Here is a 12,861-nt window from a genome sequence, read left to right on the forward strand (position 1 = left end):
AGCATTGCTATGGTACCCTTAATCACAACACATCAGAACAAGTCACAACACATCATGTCACAACACATCACAACAAATATTCCTAGCAAAAAACCCCAAAACTTTTGACATGTATATACTAAAGTAGCCAATTAAAAGCTTTAGATAAACATACTCAAAGAACACTATGTTTAACAATAAAGCCTTTTGTAAACATTGCTTTCAAGTAGACGTTGCTTTCAAGCAAAACTACTGTTCTTTTAAGCATATTTTGAGAAATGCCGCTGGGACTGTTGCTCACAAAGAGACAGTTACTGGAGCCGGGGATAAACGTCAGTACTTTCATTTGGGAGCGCATACACATTCAAAACTTGGGATATGTAAGCTGATACAGAGCTAACAAATGCAGACATGCACATCAGTGACGTGCTGTGTGAAAGTTCTACTACCCAATAGGTAAATGCTATAGCAAAGCCTTCAAAGAGATTTAGAGAACCTGTCAGAGCTAATGAGCTAAAAATGTAGCTTGTGTATGGTCAAACTTGCTTAAGAAACAAAGATGTATTCAAACGTGTTTTAGAGTAATTTTTCTTAAACTTTTTCTTGCTCTTTAAACATCACATCACTTAACTGCTCACATCCTAATGACGGTCTGCATGCATAATTAACTGTTCTTCTCTGTCTGTCCTGTCTTCTGTGGAACTCTTATTTTAGACTACTATGTTACTACTACTATGAATTTTAGACATAACTACAACTACATAGGAGTTCTGTCTTATGGGCAGTACAAGGACATAAAAAAATTTATGTTGCACCTATCAAGGTGCCCTAGGATGAGCTGTGTCAAGTGTCCTAACAGCCACATGGAAAATGCCTCCTACCACTCTGGTAATCTAACAAAATCCATATTTTTGCAGGTTGCACTGCTCCCTGAAATGTACTTGTGTACTTGTTTTCCCCAGACAGCACTCTTTCCCCTCCTCTTCCTCCTGAAATGTATTTGTGAGCCTGATTTACATGTTAGTGGTAGAGTGCATGGTGGAAAAGTTCTCCATACGTACTCTGACCAATTTCTCAGCAGGAACTGGCTGCAGGAAGAGCTTGTGGGTGAGCACTTGCTGGCAGGCCTTGCGGAAATTTTCCGAGAGGAAAGCGTAAATGATGGGGTTGATGCAGGAGTTCCCATAGGCTAGGCAGTGAGAGATGATGCGGAAGGTAAAGGAGATGTTGTTCAGAGGAAACTGCCCAAACTCAGCCCAGTGGCAGCCAGGAGAGCAGGAGCACAGCAACCACAAGCAGCACGGTCTGTGCTGTCTGGAAAAGACAATGTCACAAGTTAAAATGGCTTCAGTGATGAAGAGAGTGTGGGATGAGTGAGTTTGCCTTCCTCTGTCAGTAATGAAGGCAGAATAACACAGGCAACACTGACAACTGCCAGGCGGGCAAATTATGACATTATGAAAAAGGATGTTAAACCCAGTTCTCCTCTGTGGAAAACAAGGATTGCCTTCTTTTGGCTCACGCAAATAAGTCTATAAGTAATGGAGACAGAATAAAATCATAACATTTTAGAATAGTTACAGTTGGAAAGAACCTGAAGATCATCCAGTTCCAACCTCTCTGCCATGGGCTGGGACACTTCACACTAAACCATGTTACCCAAGACTCCATCCAACCTGGCCTTGACCACTGCCAGGGATGGAGCTTTCACAACTTCCCTGGGCAACCTGTTCCAGTGCCTCACCACCCACAAAGAACTTCTTCCTTATATCTTGAATCTTCCCCTGTTTAAGTTTGAACTCATTACGCCTTGTCATACCACCACAGTCCCTGACAAGGAGCCCCTCCCCAGCATCCCTATAGCCCCCCTTCAGATACTGGAAGGCTGCTATGAAGTCTCCACGCAGCCTTCTTTTCTCCAGGCTGAACAGCCCCAACTTTCTCAGCCTGTCTTCATATGGGAGGTGCTCCAGTCCCCTGATCATCCTCATGGCCTCCTCTGGACTTCCTCCAACAGTTCCATGTCCTTTTTATGTTGAGGACACCAGAACTGCACACAGTACTCCAAGTGAGGTCTCACAAGAGCAGAGTAAAGGGGGCAGGATCACCTCCTTCGACCTGCTGGTCATGCTCCTTTTGATGCAGCCCAGGATACAGTTGGCTTTCTGGGCTGTGAGCACACCCTGCCTGCTCATGTTAAGTTTCTCATCAATATAGATAGTGCCCATAAAACCTCAAACATTTCAGAGGCTGCAACTATGTTACATGGGAGAGTGGAAATAATAATCCATAGGATTTGGAGGCTGAGGAATATTAAGGCTATTGAAAGTAACTGTGGGGGAAAAATTGCCTGACATATAAACTGACAAAGCATATTCACATGTGAATAACAAACTCTGATCCCAAATGCCCTCAGACTGGCCATGCTGGGAATCAGATGCTGTCCTTGTGGTGGTATGATTAGAAGCTGATGGAACTGAAAGACAGATATAGTGGCCTTGTGGGGTCTAACTTGTCTACTCTGTTATGAAAGGTTCTAAACAAATTAATAAACAGTTTCTACCCTTAGAACTGTGCTTAGTTACCTTTAGCACAGTAATAATGGTGCTACTTGATTACCCTCCAGCAGTGTTAAGTAGCTTAGGCTTGTTACCATGACATGGCATCCTGTGCTTAAATTAGGGGCTGCAAGCACTGAAATATTCTTTTGAATAAGGGATGTATGCGTATATTCTTGTCTCCCTTTATTGTGAAATAACAAACCACATATTTAACATAGAGCTGCATATTAAAAAATGGATTTGCAGTTGCTATGTATTAGCACAAATCTTTTTCTGAGGTCCATCTACTTGGGATCTTGCAGGTACAAAACATAGACAATACTAGAGCAATGATGTACATAATTCATGACTCAAGAAACTTGTTTTGGAAATGCAACTTCTGTATTTTCAAGTTGGGGAATATCTAGTTAAGACAGAGGAAACTGAAATAAAATCTGTTTGGCTTTTAGTCTGATAACTTTGTAGCTAAACCTAACCTTAGTACCAGCTGTGAAGGACTGACCCAAACAGTTTGTGTAGTGTTTGAGAGTGTTCAGTGGGCTGTGGTAATTAGCACAGTTAATGGGTTACTGTTGGTCTAGCTGTGCCCACTTAGTACCAGTCTTCTGGTTCACCTCCAAAGGTTCAGTGGGTCCGTAGTAGACATGTACAATGGCCACTACTGGATTATCTAACTCACTTTTTATACCTCTAGAAGTGCTTCAAGCAGATCATGAAGTAACTTAGAGCATTATTTTTGAATCTATAGCATCGTGGGAAATGAAGACTAGGAGAATCCTAAATATTTTTGTTTCTCAAATAAACTTCTCTCTTATTGCCCTCCCCCTCGCCCCCACCCGTTGTATCTGCCTTGTACAGATTGTCCAGAATTTACCTGCTTATTCTTTTGATATCTCTACAGGTGATCTGACTCTCATTTATGCTTTCCTGCTTTTGTCTTTTTTTCCCTTTCCCAAGGTAGAGAGCTTGTCACTTTCCTGACCTAGTCACAGTTTGAGACCCTTAGCTGCACGTCTTTTTTCAGAGCTGATAAGACCATCCATTTGTACTGTGTACCTCAGCCACACAGAAACAGGAAAGAACATTAAGTGCATTCTTGCTAACTTGCAGAAAAACTGTGCTTCATTAGTGAGACAACTGCTGTTTTCTGAATGTGGTAGTTTTTTTCTCTGTTTGTTTTCCTTCTATGATTCTGAAAGAAGAAGCATAAAGAAGCCTATGCCTGTTCTTCCACACTGTCTTACCAGCAAATATCAACTGACTCTTCCTTTATTACTGCTCTGTGGGAGGATGGAGGATGTAATAAACTTGGTTTGGACTTCGGTTCATCCTTCCCCTTGTTAGTAATAGGTGAAATTGTGCGTTGAAACAATAGTACAAAGAGAAAAGATGATTATATTTGAAAATCTGTTAATCAGTAGAGGGTTTCTTTTGTATTAAGAACAAGTTGAAATTCTGCTATTGTGTATCTTAGTTACTTTATAACTAAATATTACAATGGTAGCTATAATGATAAGCAATTAACATAGCCATATATGGGGAAGTGTATATGGGTGGATTTAGGGGAGTATTGTGAAACTCTACCGAAGCAGAACTCACGAAGGTACCAGGAGTAGTCAAGTGAAAATAAGAGAATGCTGGTGTCCACATAATGGTCGGAACATGTCCAAGGAACAAAAAGTGAACAGGACGACCTGAGGAAGATTTCATACTGCATCTGAGGAAGACTCCTTACTTCATCAAGACGACCACCAGAGGGGGGCTGCGCAAGCGCAGAAGAGGCTGATGTTGTAATAGACTGATGTGGCAATCCTTGATGCATATGTATTAGTCAATGATGTAATCTGTGTTGAATATGTATTAATGACGACAGACATTTTTAGTGTATAAATTGCGAGCGCGATGTAACGGGGTTGAAGCCAGATTTGGGTGTGTACCCCTGGTTTCCCAGTGCTGCAATAAAGCACCTCATAAAACCCTTCCGGTGGTTATGTGTCAGTTCTTACGCTAACACCCTTACTCCCCAAAACTAGTTGCAGTTAATAATATTCTGCAGTGACTCCAAAAGCAGACTTACTCTAGCTAGTCCTATTTCTTCACACCATACCATACCTTACTGTACCGTACCACACCACACCACACCACACCACACCTCACCATACCGTACTCCTCAGCCTTTGTGTGTGGGCTGGGAGTTCTCTTGACTTTGAATACAAAGTCTGGTGATGTGATTTACTGGTAAGTTATTTTTTTGTGTTATGTTAATCTCTAACTTGTATCTCTGTTTCCCTAATGTGTAAGAGATAATTTGTGAGTATATTCAGCCTGGAGTCAGTATGTTCAGCCTGGAGAAGAGAAGGCTGCGTGGACACCTCATAGCAGCCTTCCAGTATCTGAAGGGGGGCTATAGGGATGTGGGGATGGACTCTTCATTAGGGACTGTAGTGAAAGGACAAGGGGTAACGGCTTAAAACTTAAACAGGGGTAGTTTAGATTGGATATAAGGAGGAAATTCTTTCCCGTTAGGGTGGTGAGGCACTGGAATGGGTTGCCCAGGGAGGTTGTGAATGCTCCATCCCTGGCAGTGCTCAAGGCCAGGTTGGACGAGGCCTTGGGTGACTTGCTTTAGTGTGAGGTGTTCCTGCCCATGGCAGGGGTGTTGGAACTAGATGATCTTAAGGTCCTTTCCCACCTTAACTATTCTATGATTGTATGATTCTATATGAGTTGAGGAAGAAAACAGCTTCATAGAGAGAGGTGTGCTTAGAATTGGCCATTACAATTCTGGGGCAAGATCTTGGACTTATGGTAATTTTATGGACAGCTTGGTTCTCAACTAATAGCTTAATTTTTTTTTTAATTATTTAATTTAATTAATTTTTTTTAAGTAATAAAATAAGAAAAATAAAATTGTAGGAATTATTAGGAAAGGAATAGAGCACAAAACAAGAGACACTGCTCTCCCACCAGATAAGCATGGTTCATCTTTCTATTGTAGCTAAACAATAGAAAAGGGTAGTAGTAATTTATTAGCTTTAAATGGCTCAGATGGTCTGTTAATTGGGGTTTTTGGCCTCAAGGTTCCACAACTCCTAGTGTCCTTTCAAGGGAGCTTGCAAAATATCTGTGAAATTCACATCCCCAGAAACATTCTTAAACTTGAAAAAGCATTTCCGATTGTTCAGTTTGCAAGTCTTGTTATTTGTTCTTTAAAGAAGTAAAGGACAAAACTGAGTAAACATTGAGAAACTCTGATGAGCTCCAGAGGTCAGTAAAACACCACAGGGCAATTTCATGATCAGAGTAGACCTTGGTTTGCATCAATTTCCATTGTTAAATCATCTTATTTACTGCAAATGTGCGTTCAGAGTTCCTAGGGCTGGGCTTTTCTGAAACACTTTTCAGCACTGTCACACAGGCAATTGTTAGCTTTCCTTGGAGCTAAATTAGAGACTTTCTGTACTCTGCCTAATGCAGAAAGGAAATAACAGAACTGAAATACACTTTGCTTGTGTTACAGGGGTCCACAGAATTTCTTAGCATCTGGTGTTGCTGTCTGGCCTTAGGAAATGGTTATCCAAAACTTCAAGGAGGAATCCTGCAGCATCGCACCATGTCAGTTTTAAGGCTGACAAACCTGCACCACTAGTGTGGTATTAAATGTGGAAACAGACAGTCATGTATCTATTCTGCAAGTACAGTCTTAGTTCACCATGCAGAATTTCAGTCTAAGCTTGCAAAAATTCCTAAAATTCTTCCTTTATCTAATTCACAAATATTACTTCTGAATGGAAAAAAAAAATCAAATTGAGCATGTCCAATGCTGACATGACAAGCATATATATAAATTTGCAAAGTAGGAATCTGAATTAAAGGTGAAGCTCTTTTAAGAATGGAAAATGAAGTCAGGATGCAACCAATTTTGTGCAAGGGAAATTTTTGCAAATTTTCAAGTGTGCATAAGTTGAGAAAGCTGCTGCAGTTTGAAAATAATCATGCTGTAACATAAAAGCTTACAAATCACAGCCCAAGCATATGCTGTATGTGCCTGGAAGATTGTATGTCATCTTTAGGATTCTGTTAAAGACAAATTTGGTTTTTTTTTTCAGAAGTATTTGAACACTGACTTGGAAGGGGAAGCTGTCAGAGCTCTCTGGGTTATTAATAAACCTGGCCCATTCAATGAAAATATGTTTGTAGTTAACTTTATAATAATGTATCCAACATTGTCCAAATGTTGGGCAAAGCCTTAGAGAACAGGGCCCTCCTGTAATATCTACGGAGATACAATATGTATCTAGTCCCTACATAGCTTCAACTAACACAAACATTCAGTACAATATTGTGTCAAATTGGACAATGATAGGCAGCAGAAAGGTGCCAAATAATGGAAGGGAAGAGAAAGGTGATTTGAAGGCATCAGACACACAATGAAATCCACATTGGAACCCCAGATATATCTTGTGGTAATATTGTCTTCATGACAGCACTGTCTTCAGATCCTGCTTAAGTGAAGCCTGCCATTTAAGACTTACTTAGAGAAGATGCTTCATATACCAGTATGCAGTGGAAACTTCTATCTCTTAAAAACAAACAAACAAACAAACAAAAAACCGCAACACAATAACAAAAGAACCCCAAACCCACAAACTAAATGTCCTGGGTTCAGCAGTAGCAGTCATGTTTCTCCTTTGTGGTAGCTGGTGCAGTGCTGTGTTTTGACTTCCAGCCTGGGAACAGTGCTGGTGATATCGATGTTTTCTGTTGTTGCTAAGTGATGTTTACCCTGACCAAGGACTTTGTGAGGCTCGTGCTCTGCCAGGGAGGAGGGGAAGCCGTGAGGAAGCAGAGATGGGGCGCCTGACCCGGGCTAGCCAAGGAGGTATTCCATACCACAGCACGTCATGCCCGGGGTGGGGGGTAACTGGGAGTTACCCGGAAGGAGAGGGGCTTCTGGGTGGGACTTGTTTCTTGGCCGGTGGTATCGTATTCTCTTCCCTTGTTATTTTCTGTTATCATTGCTGTCGTTGGTGGTAGCGGTGGTGATTTGTGTTGTACATTGGTTACTGGACTGTTCTTGTCTCAACCCGTGGGAGCTGCACCCTTTCGATCCTCCTCCCCGTTCCTCCGGGAGTGGGGAAGGGGAGAGCCCCGGGGGGGGGGGGGGTGGGCCTTGATTGTTGTCAGCCCGGCACCACTCACTGGGAGTGAGTGAACAAGTTGCCTGACTGGGTTTAAACCACAACACTAAACAAACAAAAAACCAAACAGACCAAACCCAAATCCCCTTCCCTTAGGGATGGGAGGACGATTATAAGTCAGGTGTGCTATCTTGAAACTGTATGAATAAAGTAGAAACTGAGCAGTTATAGCTCCAGACTGTAGTCTTTTGTACCAGTATGACACTTTGTTTTCCCTATCAGTACGGTCAAGATGCATGCTGTGAATTAACAGGTATGAATCAGGTGATTTTATCACCTCATATTGGAAGACTGCTGTTGTGTTGCAATTTCTTTTGATAGATCAAGGCAATTTAGGTTTAGCCACTGAAGCCACACATGTATTTCAGAACAAGCAAGATGTCTGGTATATGCTGACATACACAGTGATCTAGATTTACAGGCTAGTAAATAAATTAATGGACCAAACGTTTTCAAAAGTGTTTCTGTGTTTCAAAACATCTGTAGTTTGTTGCAGCTGTGGTACCAGTGTCTGTCTCTTTTTCTGGAGTCACGTCAAAGTTTTGATTTCTGTGTCTTGCACACCTTTTTCAGTCAAATGGCCCTGTTTGCTGTAATGGCCTTCATTTATATCATAAATGGAATCACAACAATATTGTGTAGGGATGCCCTTGTGTGGTAGGTAGCCCTGAAACAGGCCAGTGCATCAACTGAGACAAATCAAGGTTTTCTCTAGTCATCTCCACTGGTTGTCCCATCTGCTCAGAGGCACACACACTGCTAATTTGGGTTGTACAGCTGCTGCATCACTGGCATAGACTGTGACCGGACTGCACTGTCAGCATCTAACGGTACTTCACCACTTCCTGTCTTTGACTAGTCAGATAGCCCACAGTTTCACTTATCAACGTACACTCAATAATTAAAACATTTCTGACTGAAATAGCATTTTTCACTTTCATGTCAGGTCAATCTGATGTTGCATCGCTGAAGCCAGTGAGTTTTGCTGCCTGAAGGCTTCTATTAATTATGGCTTATCCAGTCTAAGATTTTTTTTTTTTTTTTTTGGCAGGGGGCAACTGTCATTAATATTTTCCCCAGTAAATGCTTGCAGCTCTGCTTATTTCATGCAGCTTGAACCAGGGATAATCTTGTTCTTTGGCTTGCAGAGGGATCAACCCAGGATCTAGGTTCTTGCAAACCTTAAAAAAGATCTTACATGCAAACAGCAGCAAAAGTACTTCAGAGCTCTTCAAGTGTTTTCCTTTTAGCTTGCTAAGGTGTCCTCAAAACACCTAAATATTTTTATAGTCCAAGTATCTTACTGGCTGACAGTGTAAAAAATATAGTAATTGTAGGATTCTATTATAGCACAATAAATCAAAAGGCATGTATACAGAGATCAATACAGCATTTCAATAATGGCAACATAATGTACTGTGTCTATAAAGATATAATAAACTGTCAACATGAATTCTAAACCTGAGATGAAAGACTGGTACATGAATGACATTTCAGTATGCGTATGGAGCTTGAAAAGGCTATTAGTTATTTTAGAAACCTCATATATCTATTATATTATAGTCAGTGTACAGATTAAACCAAAGATATTTACCTTCCTCTTTGATCTCTCTGACTTCTTGGAAATGTTTACTTTTGTATGGAGATGATACAGAACCTTGGGGGGAAAAAAGGAGTAATGTACTGAATGGGAAATTGAATTGTGTGGACTAGTATTTGAACTTCTCATACAAGCACCAAAAATTAAAATGTTTTAGCATGACTTCAACCAGAGTTGAATTTGATGTTTTAAGACTTTTAATTCTAAGCTCTGCACAGTTCTTTCTCCTTCAAGAAACAAGGCTTGTCAAAAGCTTTGAAATTGCTGTGCTTCCAGAAGATATAGTTCAGCATATAATAAGAGCTCCATCAGCACTATGCTGAAATCCAGAGAAGTCTTTCCATGGATTTTGAATTTTAGATTGTGCCTGAGATTATCTACATTTATTGTCTAGGCTGATTATACACACAGGCAGAGAGCAGGCTGCCAATAGTGTACCCTGGTATGACTGTCCTGAATGCAGCACTAACAAATGGGGCAGGCAGTTGGAGTTGGTTCTCATTTCAGAGAGAGAATTATAAGAAATGTTAAAGCACTGTAGGGAAATGCTCAGTTAACAACATCTAGATCAGCTTTTGAAATCTGATTACAGCACAGCAGTAACCTGGCAATTCTCTGGCCTTTGAAGCTAAGAAACTAAATTTTCCAAAGCAATTATTATTAAATGCGGCTTACCTTTCAGTTGATGCTGTGCTGACCTAGGGCAGTGAGGGGACAAACAGCTGGAGCTACAGTGAGTTAAGAGCTCTAGTGGCTTTTTCCTTTTGTGGCAAGCAAAGCCTAAGGTTTAGGGATTTTTAGCTTAAACCTAAGTGTGTTTTCCTGCTATCATCTGCGCTAATGATAGCAGAACACATTAGTATGGAAAGTAATGTTTTTTTTTTATTAAATAGGAAAACATTTTGTTTCCAAGAGGGTAGACCTGCCACTGACTACTGACAAGGAAGTTCAGTCCTTGGCACTCCACAACAGTGTATTAATTCAGAGTTCACAGAATAGTTATTCTGCACGCTAGCACAACTCGCAGACTTAAGCACAGTAAAGATCAGTAAGGGGAAACAAAAACTTTGAGCTATAGCAATCCACAAGAAGAAAGGAAGAGACTTTTTGCTGAATAAAACCAATTCTAAGATCTTTTTTGCAAGGCACAGTGTCTGAGCTCTGTGTCAAAAAAAAAAAAGGAAAGGAAGAAAGAAATTGGGGTGATGTCTTTAATATTGTTTCTGTACACTCTGTGCCATTGCTTCTTTCTCCATTAATTTTATCTCCTGCTGGGAACAAACATTGGTTATCAAGAAAGAACAAACTGAAAAATAGGAAAACCAGCAAGTCTTTACAGGATTTGGGTGTCAGGCTGGGTGTCAACTTAGCAGCTGTAATTCTTTTTGTGAGCTGGTATAATTTCATTTTGTTTTCTTTCCCTTCCCCTGCCTCAAAATATTCTATACTGGAAAGAATATGGAAAGGATTGTACCTATTGTTTGCTGGCTGGGCAGCTTGAGTGTACACATCCAAGCCACCAAAGGTGTGGGAGTGACCTTTCCCTCCAGTTAAACATTACTCCCATCCCTCTCACCCACCTTGGCATGGCAGAAGGTGATGAGCACCAGGGGCAGGAGGTACCCCACCAACAGGATGGTGACCTTGTACATCTGCTTGGCTGTTGAACCATTTGCCCAATGCTCCCAGCAGAAGGAGCTGTTGGGTGCTTGCTGATGACCACTCACGAGGGCCTGGTGCTCGGCCACAGGGATGGCAATGATTAGAGACAGCAGCCAAATGACAGCCACACCAAGGGCAGCGTTGTGTTTGCTGCGGATGCAGTGTGAACTCTTGGCGTGGACCACAGCAATGTACCTGTCCATGGACATATCCACCAGCGTAAAGATGCTGACCAGCATTGTTGCCATAGCCAAGTAGTGAACCCATTTGCAAAAGAAGGCACCGAAGATCCACTCTGGCAGGGAGTAGATGGTGGCCTGGAAGGGGACACAGAACAGCAGAAAGGAGAAGTCTGCAATGCTCAAGTTCAGGATGAAGATGTTGGTAACGCTGCACAATGGGCGTCTTCTAGGCCAGAAATGTTCCAAAACAACCAACACCAATGTGTTTCCCACTATTCCCAGGAGGAAAATCAATCCAAAAAGCACTGGTACAATCACCACTTCTGGGCCACCTCTGGTTGCTCCTGACCAGCATGTTGGAGTCCCTGTTTGGTTAGTGTCAAGGCTGCATTTGCTGGTGCTGGTTCCGAGGGAAAGTACAAAGATGTCTTCTTGCTCCTCCATGTAGCTAGGCTGCTTAGAAGGCAGTGAGCAGTCACTGTAGCCCTGGCTGCTACCAGGCAGGTCTGTTTGTTAGTGGTGGCGAGAGGCTGAATGCTTGGGTTTTGCAGTGCTCTGTGTTTTGTCTTTGGGGAGCATTTTTCTTCAGATGATTCTTGCGTGCTTTGTCTCCAGTGCAAATTCTTCCAGAAGCTGGCAAAAAAGGGGGTAGAGGAATTTGTGTCATCCAAGAGGTAACTGCAGGTTTAGCAGCTGGTGCTGGAGAAGCTCATGTGGCAGAGAAGCCCGTGCCTGAAGGACTGAGGATGAGGCTGCCCTGAGAGCTTGGAGCAGAGGCAAAGAGGCTGCATCTCGGTTCCTTTATGCCCCTCCTCTTCTGCTTCCCTCCCACAGCAGTCCCTGGATCTGTGTCTGTCATACCTGCTTCCCAGCCCATCTCAGAGCTGAGGCAGGGAGAGCAAATGCTGTCTGTGACCTGAGCCCTTCAGAAAGTAACCCTTCATCAGCTCTATCCCCACATATTACTACTCCCAAGAAGAGGAAGAGCAGAACAAAAGCAAGTTCTCATCCAAAGGGATGGGTCAAGCAGCAGCTACTGGGCAATAATGTGCATTTCTGTGAGGAGCAGCTTTGGAAATGGCTGCATGTTTTTTATCAATAGAGCAGGATTTTTTTGTTGTTGTTTCATATGCTTTAATGTGCTCACATGAGAGCATAAAGCAATCTGAATAGCTGTGTTTTCAGCATAAAAACCTGGGAGAGCTTTAGATTCAGCAGCTGGCTCCTGCCACTTCTTGAATATCTGCCCAAATTCCTTAGTGCCTGAATATTCATGGAACTTGTTGATCCAGCTGTAAAGAAGTTCCAGATTCAGCCCAGAAGGGCCAATAGCATCTGCTCTGTAAAAGGAAAGGTTCAGTCCTCGTAGCTGTGACCAGTTGTAATATCCCCTGTGGAGGAAGAGAGATACAGGTTAAAAAAAAGGAAAAAAAAAAAGAAGTCTTATTAAGGATTAATGTCTTAGTTATTGTTGGGTTTTATGCTTACCTATATAAACAGTATGTATGTTTTAGAATGCACTAATTGATTTGGTTTTAAGAACCTGTTTCCTCATATTTCTCAAGGGATCCTGTGAACTCTAAAGGCAGTAAAAGGAAGAACAAAGTTTAGGCAAACATTAGCAGTACATGCACACAGTGAATTATGCATGCAGGGCAGAGTACTCATCTCTATTT

At 41.8% G+C, this 12,861-nt stretch overlaps 1 protein-coding gene across 1 annotated transcript; it reads right to left on the reverse strand.

Annotated features, from left to right (window-relative positions):
• Positions 1–817: 817 nt before the first annotated feature.
• LOC133277209 (galanin receptor type 1-like) lies at positions 818–12,181 on the reverse strand. The gene is given in 4 exon segments (XM_061468848.1): positions 818–1,239; positions 1,241–1,293; positions 9,336–9,398; positions 10,922–12,181. Coding segments are annotated over 4 exon segments (1,071 nt in total). The 5' UTR covers positions 11,630–12,181; the 3' UTR covers positions 818–992.
• Positions 12,182–12,861: the final 680 nt, after the last annotated feature.

This window comes from Pezoporus flaviventris, unplaced genomic scaffold (genome assembly GCF_033815535.1).
Source record: "Pezoporus flaviventris isolate CSIRO_AGI_PZ_B2104156 unplaced genomic scaffold, CSIRO_AGI_Pfla_v1 ptg000054l, whole genome shotgun sequence".
Taxonomy (NCBI): Eukaryota; Metazoa; Chordata; class Aves; order Psittaciformes; family Psittacidae; genus Pezoporus; species Pezoporus flaviventris.